Here is a 23,600-nt window from a genome sequence, read left to right as displayed (position 1 = left end):
CTCTCATAATAACTTTTATACAAGTGTTCATTATCTCAGAGATCGTCACCTCTTAGATAATGAATACAAATGGTGAAGCCCATAATAATCGATAGCCTGAAAATAATAAATTTAACCCAAAATTATTTCATTAATAATTAAAGAATACATTTATTATAATTCAACCATACCAAGTCTTTTTTTGAAGTAATCTATCTTCACTCGAGAGAGAGGTTTGGTTAAAATATATGTTGTTTGATCTACAGTGCAAATGTATTCTAACTTTACAGTATTCCTATCTACCATATCTCTTACATAATGGTAAGGAATTTCAATATGCTTGGACCTGTCATGAAAAACTGGATTCACAGTAAGCTTGACGAAACTCTAATTATCACAATGAATAATAGTAGGATTCATGGGTTGACCAAATAATCCCACAAGTAACTTTCTAATCCACACTACTTCCCGAGAGGCCATTGTTGCTGCAATGTATTCAGCTTTTGTATAACTCTATGCTATTGATGCTTGCTTTCTGCATATTTATGATATCATCACTGAGCCTAAATTGAAACAGCATCCTAAAGTGCTTTTCCTATCAGTAACACTTCAGCTCAATCTAAATCTGTGTACCCATGTAAGTCCAAGTCAACTTTCTCATACTTGAGCCCAAGGTTAAGAATGCCTTGTAAGTATCTCATAACGTGTTTGACTGCAACTAGGTGAATCTCCTTTGGCTCACACATAAAATGACTTAAAGCATTAACAGCATAGCAAATATCAGGTCTTGTATTTACCAACTACATAAGAGACCCAATCATCTGTCTGTAAAGAGTAGAATCTATGGAGGGTGATTTTGTTGTTGCTTCCTTAAGTTTGCGTAAATTAGTCTCCATAGGAGAAGACATAGGTCTGCAGTTCCACATTCCAAATCTCTTCAAGATGTCTAATGTATACTTTCCTTGATTAAGTATGATGTTGTCAGAGTTCTACCATACTTCCAGTCCTAAGAAATAATGGAGTCCCAAATCTTTCATTTCAAATTCTCTGATTAGATCTTTCTTGCATTGATCTATAAGATGATCATCACCTATTATTAGTAAATCATCAACATATAGTATCAAAATTATCATATCATCTTTTACCTTTTTTATAATAGAGTTTTGGATCAACTTCATTCTTGGAGAATCCTAAACTGGAGAGATACTTATCAATTCTTTCATACCATGCCCTTGGAGCCTGTTTAAGCCCATAGAGAGCTTTCTTGAGCCTGCAAACAAAGGTTTTAGGATTATGAGTTTCAAATCCTTTAAGTTGTTACAAATATACCTCGTTTGTAATCTTTCCCTTCAGAAATGTTGTTTTCACATCCATCTAATGTACTTTCCATCCCTTTGATGCTACAATAGCTAGGACTGCTCTTACAGAGGTGTATCTAGCAACTAGAGCAAAGGTTTCTTCATAATCAATTCCCTCCTTCTAAGAGAATCCTCTGGCTATGAATCTGGCTTTAAATTTTCCAATGCTACTATCAACGGCATGCTTGATTTTAAATATCCACTTAGAAGAAACAACAGATTTTCCTTCAAGCCTTGGAACAATTTCCCAAACATCATTCTTAACAATGGATTCGTATTCTTCCCATAGCATCCTTCCAAGTTGTATGTTTAATAGTATCTGAAACATTGGTTGGTTCTGATTTAGATAAATCACTCATGTTTGTTGCATAACAAGAAAATCTTTTGGGTCTTTTTCTTTCTTTGAAGGTTCCAGATGGTGCAATGAAGACTTGTGCTTTCTCTACAGTCTTAATAGCCCAAAGTGGTCTTTTCTTAAGATTTTGAATTTCCTCAAGATTAAGATTTTGAATTTCATCTTCAATTTCTTCAATGTTCTCCCTCTGAAACTCAGATTCATGATTTTCTTCAGAACTAGGTATGTGTGTAGGATCTTCAAAACTAAGGGCTCTTTTGAATGCTAAATCTTCTTCAAATATTGCATCCCTACTAAGTTCAATGTTTTTTTGACCAAGTATGAAAACTCTATATGCCTTAGATGTTCCACTATACCCAACAAAAATACCTTTCCTCCCAAAGGGTTCTAACTTAGTTCTTTTTTCTTTTGAAACATGTATGTATATTGGGCACCCAAATATCCTAAGATGGCTTATATTTGGTTTAACCTTAGAAAAGACTTCTTCAGGAGTTTTATCTCTAAGGTGGGAGTGAGGACTTTTGTTTTCAATATAGATAGCAGTACATGAGGCTTCTACCCAAAGATAATATTCTAAATTTTGATCAAATATCAGAGCTCTTGTTGCTTCTATAATTGTTCTATTCTTCTTTTCTGCTACCCTGTTTTGCTATGGGTTATAAGGAATAGTATACTCCCTCTTAATTACTGCTTCTTTACAAAAATCTTTAAACAAATCTAAAGTATACTCCCCTCCAGTATTAGTCCTAAGAGTTTTAATTTTGTGTCCTGATAGGTTTTCAGTTAACATTTTGAATTGTTTAAATCTCTTAAGGATTTCTCCTAATTCTTTACATTTTAAGAAGTAAATCCATGTTTTCCTAGAGAAATTATCTATAAAAATTATATAGTGCCAAAATCCTCCAAGAGAAGGAACAGACATAGGTCCACATAAATCTGAGTGGACTAATTCCAAAACATTATTAGTTTTTCTAGTGCTATCTTCAAATGGACTTTTGGTGTTCTTACCCAGAGCGTATCCTTTGCATATGTTTGAATGATCTTTATTCAACTTAGGTAAACCAGTAACCATCTTCTCCATAGTCGATAAGGCTTTGAAGTTTAGATGTCCTAACCTTCTATGCCACATTTTGTTTATATCAGCAGCTTCATGAACTAAGGCTTGAATAGGTTCTATGTTTAATTCATACAAGTATCCCTTTCTTTGACCAATCAACTTTGATTTCTTAAATGAAGAGTTCTTAGACCAAGTCATTACTTTACCGTCCATGAATGCAACATTATGTCCATCATCTTCAAGTGTTGTAACAGAGATTAGATTCCTCTTTATTCCTCGTACATAGAGTACTCTTTTGAGATGGAGAGAAGTACCCGACTTCAGTTTCAAGGTGTAGTTCCCAATTCCTTTGACTGAATGAGTGGAATTATCACCTATGGTAACTTCGTCATTAACTTCTTTTGATAGTGAGTCTAGTACTTCTTTGTATCCTATAATGTGTCGAGATGATCCACAATCAATTACCCATGCTTTGCTTGATACTTCATTTGATAGCGCAGAATACAATACACATTTCTCAAGATCATAGTTTTCTTCTTTCCTAGTAACGTTTGTACAGTTTACTTGTTGCTTTGTATTCTCAAGGCAATTAAATCTATAGTGTCCAAATTTTTCATATTTGAAGCATTTTATTTTGGATAAATCTCTCTTAGGTTTGTCATTTCTTTGATTACCCTTCTTCTTGAAGTGCTTCTCCTTACTTTAATAGAATTTGTGTTGAGGACATGAAGTTCTTCATCTTCAGTTTTCAATTTTCCTCCTTTCTTAAGTTTCCTAGATTGTTCTTGAAGGCAATCTCCTTTAAGTCTATTGAAGTTTAGAAGATAGTCTCTAGCACTTACTCGTGAGAATGTTTCCCATGAATCCGTAACCCATCTATAGCCATAAGTGTTATCTCTTTGTCTTCAATTATGGTCCCTATACTTGAAAGTTCATCTCTTAGACTAGCCACCCTTAGGAAGTATGAATTCATAGATTCTCCCTTCTTTATCTGTATATGATTTAGTTGCCTTTTAGTGCACGGGTTCTAGTTGCATTGTTAACTTCATATGCATTTAATAATGCACTTATCATATTAAATGTTGTCTGATGTTTCATTTACATAGGTACTATTTCATTTTTTACTCCATCTAATATGATTTGCATGGCTTTCCTGTTTCCTTTACTCCAGATAGTTTTATGAAGATCAGCATCAAATTGCTTGAATTCTTTATCAACAAACTATTTCACATCATTGTCTTCAAAAATCATCATAATTCTGAATTTCCAAGCAACAAAGTGTTCTTTTTCATCAAACTTGTTTTAGATCTAGTTGTGCTAGCCATTGAAGGTAGAAGGACATTGCTAGATATTTTAAATCTGATAGTCAATTTGCAGACCCTAGGTTCAACTACCAAAGCTCTGATACCATGTAAAGTTTTTGCAACTTTTGAACAACCAAACTGATATAATGACTTTCTAAACTTGCTGAAGATGGTCTTTAAATATATCAAATCTATATACTAACAGTTACTTGGAGTATGATACTTATTCTGAAAATGTTTTGTACCTGCTACAAATCGTATAGCGCAGTAATGCTAAAGGAGCATACCTTATGTTTTTCGTGTGTCCTTTATCCACATTCTTACCCCTTATTTATATGACACTTAAGAGGCATGTCCTTAGAAAGCACATGACTCTTTCCAAGTTGGCCCTATATAAATTAATGAATATCTTGCCAAGATTGGAGTCTCAAGGATATATATTATATAATTAGTTAGTAAATATACTAACTGAAATTATACAAATCGAACATTATTTTCCAAGGAAGACACTGATTAGGTTAGATTATATAAGACATAAGAGACCAATACTTTCAAGGTTCTTCATGCTTTATTAGATCTTGTATAATCTGCAGTTCAAATCAGTATGATATCACAGTTACATAGAATTAACAGATTTTACCATATTAGCCTTCGCACATGATGGATATAGGTATGTTTCAAGAAATGGTATTAAGATGGTCATCCAAGTATATTCGTCAAAGGTCAAAGAAACTGTTTTATTAACGTCCCTGTATGATATAACTTTCTCCATATACTATAAGCTCGGATGATATTTGTTGCATCAAATACAAGTGTTAATTTTACTGATTTGTTGGTTGTACACAAAGTTCATTATTTCCTATGTGTGTGTGTATGTTCTCTTGTAGGATAGCTTTCTCATTTAATTAATTTAATATTGCATCTATCGGTAGCCAGTCAATCTCTATTGCTACATTATGTCCCTTTACAATTTGCTCAAGGCTTTTGGCTACTCCAAAACGGTATACTGATTCATAAGTTCACTATCGTATAAGTTTAAGAAAGGTCAAAGAGGCTATGTCTAAATGACACAAGCTTATTAACAACTGCTCAATTAGTTTTATACCTCCTTGACACAACACTAATCATTACTATGGCTTCTGCGTCCGGCTTCTACATTTGGCTTTTGCGTCTAGCTTCTGCGTCTAGCTTTATGGCGGTCGCTCCGGCTCCGGCTTCTGCTCCTGCGTCCGCGTCTGCCCTAGTTTCTACTCGTACTTCGACCGTTCCCTTTGGAGGTGTTGCTATAAGCTGCTTTCACCGGGCTTCTCCTGCCCTTTCTCAGGCGGTCTTTGAGGGAGGGTTTTGTCCTTTGCCCAAGGCGGGGAGAAGCCCCTCTGCTGCATTTTGGGCTAGGGCTTCTCCTAATCCCGGTGGGGATATTCGTTCCCTAAGAGTTGTGGGTGGCTCGGCCATTTCTTATGCTGATGTGGCCGCCTATGAGGTTGGTCTTGGTGGTCAAGCTGTGCATCTGAGGCTTATGTTGCTGTGCCTGTTGCTATAATTAATCCCATTATGATCAATCTAGAGTCTGATCTTGTCAATGAGATTTCTACTTATGCGGAGGACTTCTCCTTAACTGCTGCCATTTTTCGTTTTAGGGGTTTCTGGCCCCCTCTGTCGGATCTGCATGCCTAGATTTCCAAATTTTGGGAGCCTATAGTTTCAAATATTGTCCAAATTTTCTCAGTGGCAAGCGGCTTTTTCATTGTGAAATTTGCTTCTAAGGATGATCGAAATGCCATCCTTCGGTATGGTTTCTCTTGGGAGGAGAGGTTCCCCTTGATGACCAAACCATGGTATGTGGATTTTGATCTGTCGATTGAATCCTTTAACAAGATTCCTTTGTGGGTAAGGTTCCCTAATCTTCCCCTTCACTTATGGCTGGATTCAGTCTTGGAGGCTGTGGGGGAGGCCCTACGAGATTTTTTGCTTTTGATACCACATCTTCTAATTGTTTTGGACGACGTATGCTCGCATTCTTGTGGAGATAAACGTCTCTAAGGGGCTCCCAAAAATGATTAAATTGGCCTCTCCCAATGGCTCTTGGATTCAGCTTCTTGATTATGAGGGCATTCCTTTCAGATGTCAGAAATTCCATAAGACCGGCCACCTTGCAGCACGATGCTCCTCTAGAAAGGTTAGATCAAAAAAGTCACCTTCTTGGTGGAAGAGGGTTTTGGATGATCACTACACTGTTCAAAAAACTCCCTCTGATGGGGGTGGGTTGGTTGATTCTTCTCAAGATTCTTTGGAGGTGGATTTTTTGCTACTCCTCATTCCCCAATGGTGGTGGCCAATACTATTGTCCCTCCTTTGAATGCGGCTACTTCTGATTCGATTGTTGCTCCTCATGTGGCTCTGTCTCTGGGCAGCTGTTGCCCCTCTTTCGTGTGGTGGTACTTCTTCCCTGGCTGAGAGGGCTTTGGGGGATGTTTGTAGTTTGAATGACTTTGTTTGGCAGAAGGCTGCTGGGATGGTGGAGGATGGATGGACAAAAGTAAAAGGAAAAAAGGCCAAGCCCTCTTTTCCATCATTTGATGTCTTTACATTCTCAAAAGACGGGATCTAAATGTAAATCTTGAGTCTCAGATTTCTTTTCCAACTGCTCGCCTAGTCTTTTTTAAGGCTGTCCCTTTTTCTTTTGGTTATCCTGGTCTCTTTGGCCTGTTGTCTTGTAGTTTGACATGGTTCTAGAATCTTCTTTTGTAACCATGGGGTTTTAGGATCCCATTTAAAACCTGTTTAGGTGGTAGTAGAGCACTGTGTTATCTGTGAGGCCACCCTAGTCACCTTGTTTTGTCGAGCGACCTGTTTTATCTAAGGTTGGTTGTTTTTATGTATGGACTTCATTGAAAATTATATGATCTGTAAAGGGTTTTAGGCACCCTTGAAAACATGTTTTCCTTAATCAAAAACATTGATCATTACTATCTTTGATCATTTGGAGGTTGCCATATTAATCCTTATGTTGCCAAGGGAATACCCAATGTTAGTTTATGCATCAATTTGACATTATTTAATCACTATCTGTTGGTGAAAACCTGCACTATGTATATTTCCATTCTAAGGCATTATCCTCAACATCAAAACATTAGTATATCAGTGTCATGTTTCCACCGACGGTGTTACACAATAGCCTCTTACATTTTAGTCTAATCTCATAATATATTTCCACTGGTCTAAGGAATGAATGGGTCTGGTCCAACAACCCAATGTTTCCCTCCATATATAGGGTCGATGAGTCTCACGAACCCCTTGCCATTATTTTGTGATTCATCTGTGCTTCGTAACAAACAACACTTTTTTTTATATAGAAATCACCCTTTTATCAGATCTTGTTTTGTTGTTTTCATGTAGGTGACTTCCTTTTCCTCCTTGGGAACCTAGAACAATATTTATGTAATTCATATTGGTTGATTCGAGGGACAAGTTTTTTTGTTTTTTTTCTTTGAATCTGCTAATAATACAATTTGAATGTCCATATACGCAACCCTCCTCCATTCCTTATGACCGCGATGCTAAGTATATATTATACCGTCTATCTTCCCTTCCTTTAATGCACGGTTCGATGCCTCTATGTCCTACGATAGGACCACTCTTGAACACGTCAAAGTCCTTATTCAAACTCTTGTTCCATGTCAGTAGTAGATTGACTAAGGTCGGCAATGAATATGAGGTTATTTGCTAACTAATTTTATATTTCTTAGTGTTGATTCCATTCTTATTTGCCTTGGTTTCTTTCTAATCCATTCTTACATTTGCAGCCTAGCTTTGATACCATGTTGAAGTATAAGGCAGCGATCTCTCTTGCATTTATATTAAAGATAAGCCAAGGAGAGACATGTCCCTTTAATTTGAGCATGTCTATTCATTATTATGTGATTGATATAATGACAATTATTCATGATTCTGTGTGTGTGTGTGCACATAATATCTCTTGGATCATTACATTAATTTCTTCAGCGTTACATAATAATTATATTTTATATGTGTGTGTGTGTGTTAAGTATATATATATATATATATATATATATCTTCAATAGTTTTGTCTCACAGGATTTATCCACCAAATGCTACAATAACATCAACAGAAGACTTCAGGCCTCTAGAAGTTTCAATTTATCCTGTTTTGACTCAGATTGGTACAGTATGTATTACCTGGGTCTTGGCATCTTAGCAACTGTTTTTGCACGTCTAGGACCCCTAACCCTAGGTATGTTCAGCTAAAAAGAAGCATCGCTAACCATTACCTGCTAAATTGAAACTGTATCCAGTTAAACATCTGCCAGAGATGACAAGAAAGACACAATCAAACAAAATATGGACTTATGTGCACAACAGATAAGTGATGAAGTGAAAGGCTGAATAAAAAGCATAATGTATGTGGGTAACAAAAATGTGGTCTAAATACGAAATAATTATAAGAAACATATCATTTATATGGCAAGTAAGTTTGTTCAGCAAGGAAGATAATAAGCATGATCCTCAAGCTTTGATCATTCGCAGAATATTTTGTGTAATTTTTCCAGTTTACAACAGATTTAAAAATTTATGAAAACTCTCACTCAGGGCATTGTCAGCAATCACAAGGAAATCAATTCAACAAATCATTCAGAATCTGTTTCACAGTAGCCCAAAAATAACACGGTGCCATAATGAGCTTAGAAACTTGAATCACAGAAGTACGCTGGTATACAGAAGACATTCTATGTTGTGCAATATTTTTACAATTTTACAAGACTATGTATGTTGTCCTGCCTCATATTCACAACAAATAAGTGAAACTTACACAAGTTGTGTGTGATCAGGAATTTCTGCAGGCATGAGTGTGAATCCTGATATAAACCAACAAGATGCCCAAACAAAAGCTGGTACCATGGACAAACCAGGAGTGTTGCATGAAACAACCACTGCGCCAACTATTCCTGCAATCAAAAATACCCCACTATAGATCCTTCTTTCAAAGAAACTTGATACCTGAAGGAAACAGCATGTGAATCAGCACTAAAACAATAGACACAAGAAAATTTCCAGGCATGACATTTCTTCAAAGCATAGTATGAGAGCAAATGAAATAAAAGGAAAACTACTTTCTCGTACCAGAAGTTCAAGAATAAGAAAAGACACAATGCACATTGCCATAAGCTTTGCAATTAAAATCAATCTAGAAACTTGTAGAGCTCTCCATAATGCTTGTATAAAACTGCTGTCACTGAAGATCGCTGTCCAAAGAAATATTGCCACTCCAAGATAAATGTGGTAAAGAGGAGGAGAGCGCTCTATCAGAAGGATAACTGAAAACAACACCATTAAGAGACCACCAAAAATGCGCACCTGAATCTTGCACGAACACAAAATGTGAAACTTTAGATGTATGTAAACGAAAAATGGAATAATCACATAAATATGAAAAGTAAAATTATACAGTGTATTGAAATGCATTAATGGATCAAAGAAACATTTCAAAAACTTGTAAAACAATGTCATGAAACAAGCCTCAAACAAAATCTTATAGTCTGTTGATAAAAGAGGGCATGTTTCATGTTTACCGATTCTTTATGTGTGCTTTAGCTTCCCACAGCTGTACCTATTCAGTAGCAAGCAATCTAATGTCTAACTGGAATGATTGAGTCAATTGTTTCACATATTTTTAACTTAAGAGTGGTATGTAGAAGAGAATCAAATATACCTCCTCATCAAGGAACTTTACCATCTGTTCATAAATCCTAGACTACCATGGATGTAATGATTACAAGTACATGTGTAGACACCTATATTTGTCCAATTAAAATCTCACATTCTGACTATTAACTAAATAAATATAGAGTAATTTTTTTGATTAATTCATCCCTTTTCCTTATGCTCACTCATAATTAACTTAAATTTACACAATTTAATTTTGTCCAACCTTTATTCTCATATTTTTTCCATCTTAAACCTATCACTTAATTAATTCCAATTAATTAACTAAGCTAACCCCTCCATTCCTAACAAATCACTCCCGAACCTGACTAAAGAAACAATAAAATCTTGGCCTTCTATTTGATCAAGAAAATGCTCACCCTCCATTTAGCCCTTGTAGATCTCACAAGTGTGAGAAGTCATTGAAACTGAGCCAACTAATGATTGAGTCAATCACTGTGCATACCATAAATTTGGGTTCCACTATCAAAAATAGCTCTGACCATATTTGACTTACTATCAATAGTAAGTTGCAAACTAGAAGCTTTGTCAATGACACCACAACTCCATACTGCTAGAAAACTATCCGGGTGCTCTGCCAAGGATAGAAACTCTGACTTATCCAAAATAGACACTTACTATAAATAGTAAGTGTGTCCATCTGACTCAAACAAAGAAAAATCCTGAAGATCCTTGACCTCTAGAGAGGGAATTGGCCTCCAACTCTGCTAATTGGACTCTCTGAACAACTCCATTAGCCTACAAGGGTCAGGAAATAGGCTAATCCTCTAAAAGATGACACTCATGAAAAACAGGACACTATAGAGAGTATTTGTTCAAACTTCAGATTACCAGTGGGCTTTTGTGGGTGCTCTTAGGAGATGCAGATTGTAGAGTAGGTAGGTGGGATTTGGGAGATAAGAAGTTTGAGGTTGTTAGGAACATAGAGACATGATGTTGGTCAGTATGTAAGTTAAAACTTGATATACATTTTTAAAATGATAGTGTGAAATAGCTGTGGTATGTAGATTTATGAAAGGTAAGATATGCTGTATAAGATGTAGGAAGGAAAGTAGAGGGAATTTGTAGTGGTGAATGATGCAACAATCCAGCTAGGCCCTTTCATATTGTCATGGTGGTTCATGTTGTGTGGTTTTCAATGTGGACCAATTTTATAACAACAACAGTCTCCTTCAATTTCTAGCTTTTATATGCATAAGAGTAGAGCAAGCCATACCCCATGCAGCAGGAAAAAGCCTCTTTATAATTATTAGTCTTACGTGAAATGTTTCACAGAAGTATGATGTTTGCAGTCACCATATTGTTGCAAATTACAACTCCAATACTGGCAATGCCTATATTTTTGATAGGAGTGTCATCAAATGTTATTTTATGAAATTCGAAAAAAAGGAGGGACCCATTCACATTTTCCATATGTGGAAGATGAAAAATATGATGGAAGAGAAAACATCATATTTTCGCAATCTAAAGATACCTGATTATAGAAATTGATTTTTATCCAGATATTCTTTCAAGTTTCAACTAGATTTTGCCCGTTGATATATTTTGGCTTTTGATGACACATGCCAAACAGGCCGTATCTTTTTCATCAAATTCAAATATTATAATTTTTTCTTCCACAGATTCCACATCTGAATCATTTACACTTTCCGTGAGGCATTCCCCCATACAGAGATATCATGTGTTAATTCCTTAATCTGAGTGAGAAGCCTTTCAAAAGTACTCATTTCAGCCCAAATTTAATTTCCATATGAATGGTGGATTAAGGATGATAATTATTTCAACACATCTTGTGGCAGTTTCAGAACTAGTTCAGACTAATATACCCATTTTTCAGTATATGGTCTGGAGTAAGAAATTTTCTGTGAAATAACCATAGGAAAGCATCAATTTTGAACCAACTGCTTTGTTCCGAAGAATTTCAGTCACACAGTTTTTTGTAAAATTGTAATTGCTAGTAATTGTAACAAAGACATCTTACTCTTTTATTTCTGACTTCATTAGCTCCAGTCTTTAGTCTTGTCCCATATTGAGTTGTAAGGAAAGATGTATAGCATTTCAACACATGAAGAATGATATAAACCATCCAGCCAAGGTAACCCATCGTAATTGTTGTCATCAAAGCAAACCAATCATATGTCTGAAAATAATGAAGACCTGCAAGAGAGAGTGTGATAAGATCTTGTGTCAAGTGTAAGGCAGCTTCATACTGCCTGGAAGATATAAGCTTCTCAATTTCTTCTACAAAAATATGATGCCTGGTCAAAGGTCCAAATGGTCTGAAATGTAACGATCTTGATTGTTTTAGATCTGCCTCATTCTGTCAAGAAAACTATACATGATACAATACAAAACCCAATAACAGATGACTAATAACCTCAGAAAGAAAATAAAGTAACCAAAATGGCATTCCATAAAGCCAAGAAAAAAGCCATGAGGGAGCAACCGGACTAGAAGATAGCTATTAAGATTACATGGAAAGAAGGAAGACTACAAACAAATCATAGAAGCAAGGCTGCAACTTAAGGTATCGGATAGCTTTACAAGAAAAATATAAAAACAATGCTCAGCCAGTTCAAACCAGTGAATAGAGACCATCTTTCATAGCAAACTCAACATAGTCAATATCCTCCACAAGCCATGCAAAATAAAATAGAAGCCTTCTACAATCTTTTGAAATCTGATAAGCAAATTGCTATTATGATTACTATTTATCCAAATGAATTACTGTCTCTTTCTTATTCGTTTTGGATACGAGACTTGCGAAGGAACTGATTCAGAATTTGTTTTGCATTTGCAAAAGCAGCTTCTACTTGTTCTTCCTGAGAAAAATGCACAAGCAAAAGACAATATTTGGTTTATAAGTACCAACTTAACAGATTTTAATATCCATAGTATCAAATATTAATAACTCCAAGTGTTCAACTTCGAAACCTCAAGATCAAATCCTGCTAGTTTATCATCAAGGTTCCAAACAACTTAAACTATAGATTAAGTATATCAACTCTTTACAACTGAATCTCTTCTAGAACTATTTCCAATCAGCTTACCAGAAAAGTAAGACCGCTACCTTATTTAAATTTAAATATTCCAATGGTAGACTTCCAACAGAGTTCAGTGGAGAAGGTAAGCCCAGAAGAGTTGTCTGGCCAAGACATAAAAGCAATAAAATAAAACATCATAAATAGTAATTTGCAGGTTATTTTCTTGATTCTCGAATTAAAATGAAAACATACAAAGGCTGCAAAAAATATTTCTACCATAAGAGGAGCAATATCTGCCTGGTTAACATCTACTCGTTCTATGCTTTTAAGGTCCCATGCAGGGGGTGTAGGCATATCATGTGTATGTTCATCAACAAATCTTAAGCCTATATCCGTACTGCTCTCAGAAGTCGCAAGCCTGGGTTTCTGTATGCCAGCTCCCCAAGCTACAAGAGGTGTATCCGTATTTGTAGGATGACCATCTCCATGACTTCCTGTTATAAAACCAAATACTTAATAGTTAGGAGATTCTTATATGTAGAAATAGATAATCAGGTGACCATCATTTTTCACTAAAAGTCTAAAACGTAACAGAGTTTTTGCCAACTAGAGAAAAAAAATCAGCTAAATGCTCAATATACCCTATCAGCTTTAAATATAAGATGCTTTATCTTATTGAAAATTCCTTCTTACATAAAAGAAACCTAAGTTACCAATGTGCTCCCTGGAGAGTTGGATGCAGAGGCAGATGCGCTGGGAGGGGGATGCGGAGCTGTATGTGTCCAAAAAGAACATCCCAGGGCATCCACAGCCCTCAGATGTGCTTTCTGGGCGCATCCCCTGCACATCTATATGCATTTGAAAGCCTCCAAGTACAGGAACATCAATATTGACGTTAAAAAGCAAAAAACTTGCACAATTTTTTATGAGATAAGGGCTGAGTGATAGCCATATCCAAGCAAAAGAATAAAAGTTTAGCCTGCAGTCTTCAATACCAGACAGTCACCTCATCTTTCCTAAGCCACATTTACTCTTACTTATCCGCGCTAACAAGCCTATATATTCACAACATCTCTATCCAAGGAACATCTTCATCTTGAACATAATTCTGTTATCTGAGAGAAGCAAAATATTTGCAAAATTTCACAATGCGACCAATCTTACTTCTGGCAAGATTGATCAATTGATTGGGGGTCACATATAAATGATTCCAGTTGAACAAAACATGCATTCTCTATAACCAAAAATGCAATCAGTGATCTACAGAATTGGGTATACTTTGAAATTATGAAAATTTTGGGGTTTGTCATTTTGAAAGTTGGATTTGATTCCTGTCGAATGTCTACTTTTGTTGATTGTTGAGATATATCTCAAGCTAGTTGAGTTTTCATGTGGGAAGGTGATCCATATCTAAAAATTAGGCAGTAAATTTTATCTTTCAACATACTGATACCCTCTAATAACCAACATTACAAGTTAAATACTTTCATTTGTATTTGATGTTTATCAATGATGAAGTATCATAATATCAAATGATTTAATTTTGTATATTTCTTGCATTTCTCTGCACGCACACGTGCACGTGCGCACACACGTATAATACATGCATCCAGAACCCAAAATAAATTGTGCATCCGCATCTGCACCCGAATCGGCAACTTAGCAAGAAACTGAAAGTGAGTAAACAAGAAGCCACAAAGTGATCTGTTAAACTCAGAAAATATCAAATTGGTAAAAGAATTGCCACAACTTGACTTTTTAAATTTTCAGTTTTTTAGTAAAAGTTATATAGTTTCAAAAAAAATTGCATTTTATCTCATATTTGGATAGACATGCTATACATTAGTGGCCCAAGCACCCCATGTGACCATCTCTTAAAGAGACATGGAGAGAAAAAGGTACCGGGCTGCAAAGAAACACAATATAGAATACATAGAAAGAGCTACCTTGACATATATAAAACTAAAATACCAAACAATCATGGAAAGCAAAGGTGCACAAACACGGATACAGTATTGAAATATGGGATTTTTCAAGACCTCTCATATTGATACAGCAAGATACAGTATTCATAATAAAACCACATACACAAGTATTTAACATAATTTTCCAAGTTGTTAAAGAAGGCTTTCATTACAGTCAAAGCAAAATAGACATGGAATTTGTAGATATTCAAAAAATACTACATTTAAATACTCATTAAAAGAAAACTCAGATACAATAATAGTTTGGTAAAATCACATGCTATGAAAAATATCATCATTTTTCTCCTAAAATTGGAGCTCTAGACCATCAAGATTCTTTGAAGAGTTAGGATGATTGAATTGAGGACAAATACAAACTAGATTCTCAGAACCAAACGAAGATTCACCAAAGGATCCTCCTACTAGGTTAGAAATTTTAACAGTGGAATTTAGATGTTCAAATGCTTTTATGGATACATCAATGCAACTCATCTCAGATTGTACATCCCAGAGTCTACTAGGCCCTTTCATGTAATCTATGAAGGAATGAAACAAGAGACAAAAACTGGAAATTGGAATGCAAATATACAAGGTCCTCTGCTTTGAAACTCATCTCAAATCTACCCAACAACTCTAGGATTTGTAAACATCTTCTGAATGCTTCTTTAGCCAAAAGGGTGGTGTGAACCTTCGTATAGCCTAGGCTTTTGTATCCTTTTGGTGCATCATTCGTTGACCTAACCATTTCTTGCCAATAGGGAGAACGAGCCACACTAAATGATATTCCACTAACAACCAGACAACCTGCAATATTTTGATCTGTATCCTCTCAACTTTCCAAAATCCCTCTTCTTTGTTGATCAACTTATGCAAGGACTTTGAAAATGCCTTTCTTTTAGGCAAGTATCTTGATTCAATTCAATATTTCCCTTTTATTGTTTTGGCCACCTTAAACATAACCAAACCTAAGACTTCAATGTTTCACCATTTTTTTGATGTTATCATTTAACTCAAGGTGCAAAAGCCACATAATTTCAAATCCAAAAGGGTACTTACCAATTTTGTCATCTTGTTCAGAAACTCGGGAATAGAGGGCTGTGATCAAATCCAATCCTCAAAAGAGTTGAAAAACAGTAGTTAGCTGAAATAACATGGTTGGCAGAAATGAAAAACTCATCAAGTTTGTCTTGGATTAGATTGGAATCCATTCTATTGCACCAAGTAAAAAAAGAACACTTAAGACAAAGAGATCTTTGATCGTATTTGGAACCAAGGACACCAATGTTAGTGCTACAAGAACGCCCAATCAGTATTCTAATCTACAGCTATTATAATGTCCCCATTATTAGCAGGTTCTTGCAATTGACTTGGTCAATTCATCATCGTGACCCTCGTGAGCTGACAGTGGGATTTGAGGGTCTCCGTCATGGAGTTATTAGGCTTTCCAATGGCCTATGGTGAGTTTTTGCTATGTTTTGAAAAACTATTTATAATAAGACAACAGTTGGTTCTAATGAGCTTAGTTGAGTTAGAGGAGTTGAGTGATGCTCTTAGTTTTTCTTCGTGGCTTTTGGCTTGGGCTCCACGAATCTTGGAGGGAGCGTCTATTTTTAGTAAGTCACCCTGTCAAGTTCATTCATGATGCAAAAGCATCCTTGGGCTGTTGGCAATCTTGCATCACCCATAAAGATATTTTCTTGTTATATGTTTTCCAGTTATATGTCTGATAGTTTGATTCGGCGAACACTTGTTTGTTGTTTCCACATTTTGTGGGCTTGACTTCTTATTGTGAACTTGGCTTCTTATTGTGGACCTATCATGTATCATTATTCTAAGATCGCAGAATTTAATATCACAGATGGTTGAAGTTATGCTTCATCTTCTCAGGTGCTGATTTCTTTTGGTGTTCTTCATATGATGTGTGGCATTTGTTTCGGCAAGGTTCTATATTTAAGAGTTAGTGTATGCGCTCTTGGATCTAGATAGATGGATGACGTGTGAACCTATATCTAATTTGTCAAAGGTTTTATAATGTATTATGTATTTGATCATTAACTCATTGAGGGTCACTCCTATATTGTATAACATGTTTCCTTTCCTTGGGGAAAGTAATTCAAAGTTGACCTGTGTGTCTAGATGGCTATATATGTAATGTAGTTGGGTCTTAGAAGGCAATCAATGAGTACCATGAGAGTAGAGCAAGTTAAGGCTCGAAGTATTGAAATTGGTCTATAATTTGGAATGTATTGGTCGTAACCAGGAATGCTTTACAGCCTGGCATGTATGTTGTTTATTTTATGTAATTCAAGATCTGTTGTTAATAAATTGGTTCACTATCAATTGTATCTTGTTGTATTCCGCTCTGTTGTTATTTGTTGGGGGTTTGGTCATCTCCTTTGGGGATACACCAGCCTTGTACTGCATCAAATGATATTAGAGCACGAGGTTGATCTTGTTGGTGACTTGTCAAGACCTAGACTTCTTGGATGTCAGGTGGCAGACCGTGGTTTTGGCTTGAAATTACAGAGGACTTGATCAAGTTGTGCTGGCAACCTTATTACGAACCTATTGACTTCTTGTTTGGTGGACAAATCATCGAAGTTGAGGAAGTTACACCTTGACTTGATTCAGTATGCCACCTAGAAGGATGAATCCTAGGAGGATAGAACATATATTTGATGAATTCGGAGCAAAAATGAGAAATGAGATACCAAATGTCTTGAATGGATTAAGAAGAAATCTTGAAACAAAAGAAGAATATGTGGAAATTGTTGAAGATCTTGAAGTACCTGAAGTAGAGATCCTTGCAAAAGAAGAAAGATTGTTGAAAGCTTTGGCACAAGTTGGTAAGAGTCGTAAAATGGAGGTATCAAATTATTTTTGTTCTTTAGATCATGAGGAATTAATAGATTGGATTAATGAACTTGAGGATTATTTTGAACTTGAGAATACTGTAGATCCACAGAGGGTTAGGATAGCATAAACTAAGTTGAAGGATGGTGTTTCCTTACGGTGGAAAGGATTGCAAAAAGATAGAGAAGACAATGACGAACCTAAGATTAGTAATGGAAACCTATGATTTCTAGATTGAAGGCTAAATTCATTCCTGAAGATTATGAACTTGAATTGTTTAAGAAGTTGCAGAACTTGAGACAAAAGGATATGTCTATGAACGAATATGCTGAAGAATTTTCCAAGATACAAATCATATATGGACATTGTGAATCTTCTAAGGTTGCAAGGTATGTTAATGGTTTAAAATTTAACATTCAGGATGAATTGAGTATGTTGAAACTTAGTACAGTTGAAGATGCTTATCAATATGCATTCAAGGCAGAAGATAGGTTAGGAAGAAAGCAAGGTAAAGAATTGACAAAAATGGGTAAGGGTAACCATGTAATTTCTTACTAAAAAATTGTGTTCAAAGGTACTTGTTTTAAATGTGGCAAAAATGGACACTAAGCTTTTGAATGTCCTGGTATGAAGATTGACAAACAAAACTTGGTAGTACAGAAAGATCAAAAAGAGGAAACTTCAGATGTTGATTTGGCTTCACCTGGAGTTGGAGAATCTATTTTAATGAGAAGAATCATGTTGCCTAAGAATGATGAGGAACCAGTGCAAAGAAGAAACTTATTTAGGACTGTCTGTAAGTCTAGAGGTAAATGTAGTAAGGTTATTATGAATGGAGATAGAACTAATAATCTTGTTTCTGAAGAAATGGTTAGGAAACTTAGATTGGAAAGATTGAAACATCGTACTCCTTATGGTATCAATTGCTTTCAAGATGATCATTTGGTGCAGATTAGAGAACAATGCTTGGTTAATTTCAGCATTGGACCATTTTAAGGATGAAGTTTTATGTGATGTGGTTAAAATGAGTGTTTGTCATGTTTTACTTGGAAGACCTTGGCAATTTGACCAAGGAGCTATACATGATTGCAGAAAGAATATCGTTACAGTTGAAAAGGATGGCAGAAAATTTGTTTTGATTCCTTTGAAGGATGAGGAAGGAGGAAAAGCAAAGAACATGAGGGTGCTCAAAATTTCAGTCTGGGAACAACACAGCCTGTGGTTCATGCTATTATTGATAAAGGACAGTCTGATCTGAGAAATTTATCTGCTCCTGTGGTTAAGAACAGAGGTAAGGGAAAGAAGAGTTCTAATCAAATGAAGGCATGCAGCAAGTATGATTCATTTGATCCTAAGTAGCAGTAGTAGCAGATCTGAGATATCTGATGGAACAGTTGGTTGCAGCAGAGAGTTTGGGCAAACTTTAGTGTCGATTGATGAAGAAGATTTATAAGTTAAGAATAAGCATGGGATTTATGTGTTGAATTCTTTCAGATGTTTATAATTTCTTAACGAACATCTTTTGTTACCTTGGGTGTCTGATGCAGGAGCATCCTTGGGCTATTGGCAATCTTGCATCACCCAAAAAAAATATTTGCTTGCTTTATATATTCCAGTTATTTGTCTAACAATTTAATTCGGCAAACACTAGTTTGTCCTTTCCAAATTTTGCAGGCTTGGTTTCTTATTGTGGACCTATCTCGAGTGTTGATTTCCTTTAAATTTCTTCATACGATGAGTCACATTTGTTTTGACGAGGTTCTATATTTAAGAGTTAGCTTATGCACTCTTGGATCTAGATGTAATGTTCCCATCATTAAACAAATATTTAATTAAAGCTTTGTTATGGGCCGATTGATTTAGTTTATCTCGGACACATTTTCATTTTTTTTGTTTCCATAGGTGTTGTCATTGGCTATATTTGTAAACCCTTGAGAGTTCCTCCGAAGGGTATTTAAGTACACCATGTAGGTAGTAGTCAGGTATGCAATTTGGATTACTTCTTGGTATTGTGATTTCTTGTTGGAGTTCAGTATTATTTGCCATTTCAAAAGTGAAGGATCTTCCCTACTTGGCTCTAGCGGTTTCGGTGGGACTCAACCCTCACCCTATTTCGTCCATGGTATTTCTTTGCTTTGGGTCTCACAAATCCAAAACACCATTTTGGTCTGGAATACATCTATATCTATCAGTTATTATCTCAATATACTTTGGTGTCTTCTTTACTATTTCCTTGAAGTTGTTAATTCCATTTTGGAGGACTTAGCTGTAGCAAATCGGAAGAACAACACCACACTGCATCACCTCCATCACCATGTGCCCTCTTACTTCTCACCATTCGCCACATTTCCGTCACCATACGGCATCTTCCCCCCCCTCACCGTACAACCTCCCAGTCCCAACTATACGGCCTTCAGTCTCAATCATACAGCCCATTCAGCCTTCATCGTATGGCCTATTAGCTAGTACCATACAGCTCAGACACTCCTCCATCCAGGCTGTACATTGCCTTCAGTTCACTCCCTCCCTTACAATGCCCTCTAACTGAGACAACATTGGGTATACAATGGAGTCATGCCTTCAACTATGAGGATTGGAACATTACACTAGATAGATGGATGACGTGTTGATCTACATCTAAGGTCGCCGAAGGCATTATAATTTATTATGTATTTGGTCATTAATTCATTGAGGGTCAGTCCTACATTGTATAACACGTTTCCTCTCCCTGGGGAATGTAACTCAAAGCCGACCTATCTATCTAGATGACTATATATGTAATGTAGTTGGGTCTTAAAAGGCAATCAATGAGTAGTATGAGAGTAGAGAAGGTTGAAGCTCGAAGTATTGAAAATTGGTCTGTAATCTGGAATGTATTGGTTGTTACCAAAAAGGCCTTACAGCCTGGCATGTATGTTGTTTATTTGATGTAATTCAAGATCTGTTGTTAATAAATTGGTTTGTTATCAATTCTATCTTGTTGTGCTCCATTGTGTTGTTATTTGTTGAGGGTTTGGCCATCTCCTTTGGAGATACACTAGCCTTGTACTGCATCAATTCATTGTTTTTCTTCATCAGGATCACTCCTATGGTATCAGATTTCGATTCTAATGCTTCTTCAATCATTTAACAAGACGGGTGAATTATTATTATTTAACTAAATATGTTGAGGTTGTTATTTTTGTTGGTATTGTATGTTGGTCATCTTAGTGTCATTGCTCATTGGAACCGGGTTGAAAAGTTTTAAATCTTGGGTAAAGGAACAATAAGCTCGCGTGTCAAAATATCATGATATGCTAGAAAAGGTCATTTTTGGAAGCCAAAAGGAAATTAATAAATTATATTATGTGCCCAAGTATAAAGCAAAAAAAGGCTTTTAAGTGAAAGGTGTGTAGTTCAAGTTAAGTTGCACAATGGAGATTATAAATATGGCTCCCATTATGAGAATTGATCATCCAATTGTCTATTTCCTTTTTATTGTTTCTTGTGAGGGTTTGACTTTGGTGAAATTAAAATGCCATTGCTGAGGTATAATGGTTTTGATCTAAGGGTTTGAAGATTGAATTTGTGCAATCAATCCACTGCTGAAGTATAGTGAGATTGATCTTGTTTGTTTATCTGTATTAAAGAGTCTTCTCTTACTGTATTGACTGCCTATCCTAGAGAGTTTGGTAAATCATATCTCTAACTAGTGGTAATTTGTAATTCTGAATTTGAATTCACAATTTTGGACTTGGATTATGTTGGAGATATATATAATTATATTTCATATGCAAGTGCAAATTGGGGTTTTCTTACCATTGAATTTCTATCCTCAATACTAGTGTCAAGTTTTGTTGTTCGTGTTGAGTGTTAGTTGGGAATTTTCAGTTCCTTCAAGCGTATGAAGTTTGTGTGTTTAAGAGTCTCAATTACCTGCAAACTGTGTTTTCCCTCTGCATATAAGGCAATTTAAGAAGAGAAGATTCTAGGCTCACACATCTGCAAATTGGTGTCTTATTTTGAAGGTATTTCAGGTGGCATTTAGGTCTGTTTCACCGCCTCCTCTTAGGCGTTCTTCTTGCTGCTATCAAATGCCAATTTTTGTGTTAATACTGGTTGCTGTGGCTGGAATCATTGGGCTGTCATTTCCTTTAAGGGAGCTGGGCATTCATTTGTGCAACAAACCAAACCATTTCAGGTTCTCACGCCAAAATCCTTATCTTATATGCTTTTGTAATTTACCTGCTGCAAGTGATTTATATTGCAGCTCTCCATTTTCCTATATTTGGTTGTTATTCATTACATTTCAATCTCTCAGTATTTCAGCTTTATACATATTTATCTCTCTATCTATCTATCTATATAGTTCAAAGAAACAAAAGGAAACTAGTAAACATAAAATTTCAAAAAAACTTGTTCTTATCAACCAGCATTGTCAGCTAGAGCCAACTTGGGCTCATTACAGTGGTATCAAAGCAGTTTCCTACCATCCTATGGGATAGGAAATTCATTATTATTTCAGAACTGTTGTTGTATTTGGAGTGATCAGCACTCTTGCATTTCCTAGCTATGGACAAACACGGGAGAACTAGTAGTTCTAGGAGCCAATGAAGTAGTGGTGAAAATAGCGAGAAAATAAATGCTTTGAGGGAGAGTATGGAAAGACCTAAGCCTCACCAAAAGATATTGGAGGTGAGGCTGCCGGATCCGGGGATGGTAGATAGAGCAGCAACATACATGGTTTCTGTTTTTAGTAGGCTAGCACCAAGGATGCAGGGAAGGAGGCTTCAGTTTTTCCCGGCAAGATTTCATGATGCAGATGTACTTGTGTTTAGTACGGCACCCACTAGTCTTATCCGTGGTTGTGATGATGGAGTTTCTACATAAGGATGTGTGGATGTGACGATGACACCTGTGGTTTGCAACACTAAGCTTCAGTACTTTGAGGATTCTAGAGTTGATGTTGTGGATAGTGTGGTGGCAAATGATGCAACCATTACCACTAAAATTTCAGACTCTCTTCAGGAGGGGATTGTTATTGGAGACTATATAGAGAGTGTGAACACTAATGTCTATGATAGTTGTCACGGTGACGATTCAATGCAGAAAGCAATGGCTTCCTCAAGGGCGACTAATGTATGTATGGAGTCACCCAATTGTGAAGTTAGTGATCTAGGTGTTACGGCAAAGTCAGTGGAGGTCAATTTAGGCTCTGGCATTATTGATTCACAACATGACATTGAGTCATGTATGCAAGGTCAGGTGACAGTAATGGATATTCAGTCAGAAGTTGTGGATTTGGACAATATGGACACCCCTAATGCTTCGTTAAAGGATGCTATGAGTTGTTGTGGGTGTGATATTCCTTGCCATATGTTAGGTGATAACTCCGAGGGGTTTTTGGATAGGTCCCAAGATCAATGTTTACAAGCACTTACTATTGAGGGGAAACCTGAGACATGCAAAGAGTTTAATATTGCAAGGACTTCCACTTCTTCGGACGAGGAGTTGGTAGAGGTACTGAGTAGCTCTACCTCAGTTATTGATGTGTACGAGGACAAGAGCACATATAATGTTAGCAATCATGGGGTGAGCAATTTAGATTCAATCTTCTATCACAGCATACTTAGTGAGGCAAAGAGCTTGCATACGAGTCAAGGGTTACATGGGCATCATGTGATTAGTCAGCTGAGGGTGAGTGATAGTTACATCTCTTCATCTCTTGAGCATTATGATGCTATTTGTCAAATGTTAGCCGCATTTAGTTGGGGTGCTCCTATGTCAAATGAGCACAATGATAGTAGTCTTTACCTAGCAAAGGTTCATGCGCTTTGAGAGGCTGTCAAGATCTTGAAGCATAATTATTCATTATTAGTTGCCAACAAGGATTACCTTTTGGAGTGTAGGAACACCTGTTAACATTGTTAGGGAAAGAGGAGGTGGTTGAGCTCACCCATGAGCTTGAGGTGACTGTGGATTCTCTTCAGTATACTTTGTTGGCTCTCCAGGAGTCACAGTC

At 36.3% G+C, this 23,600-nt stretch overlaps 1 protein-coding gene across 5 annotated transcripts in view; it reads right to left on the bottom strand.

The window, feature by feature from the left end:
* Positions 1–23,600, bottom strand: part of LOC149548034 (sulfatase and phosphatidylinositolglycan class N domain-containing protein) — a 271,143-nt gene that overhangs the window by 160,125 nt on the left and 87,418 nt on the right. For 3 of the 5 annotated variants that reach the window (XM_089792056.1, XM_089792054.1, XM_089792051.1), the window contains exons 5-10: positions 13,059–13,276; positions 12,869–12,943; positions 12,554–12,620; positions 11,780–12,108; positions 9,196–9,435; positions 8,885–9,072 (exon numbers count right to left, since the gene is read on the bottom strand). In XM_089792056.1, coding sequence (XP_089648182.1) covers positions 8,885–9,072; positions 9,196–9,435; positions 11,780–12,108; positions 12,554–12,620; positions 12,869–12,943; positions 13,059–13,276 — 1,117 coding nt within the window. The remainder of the gene's footprint in view (positions 1–8,884; positions 9,073–9,195; positions 9,436–11,779; positions 12,109–12,553; positions 12,621–12,868; positions 12,944–13,058; positions 13,277–23,600) is intronic. The other 2 variants (XM_089792055.1, XM_089792052.1) reach the window with 1 other exon arrangement.

The sequence above is a fragment of the Cupressus sempervirens genome, chromosome 7, assembly GCF_028749045.1.
Source record: "Cupressus sempervirens isolate cs-2001-9-10 chromosome 7, ASM2874904v1, whole genome shotgun sequence".
Taxonomy (NCBI): Eukaryota; Viridiplantae; Streptophyta; class Pinopsida; order Cupressales; family Cupressaceae; genus Cupressus; species Cupressus sempervirens.
The sequence above is the reverse complement of the archived record's forward strand: the minus strand, read 5'-3'. Positions and strand labels throughout refer to the sequence as shown.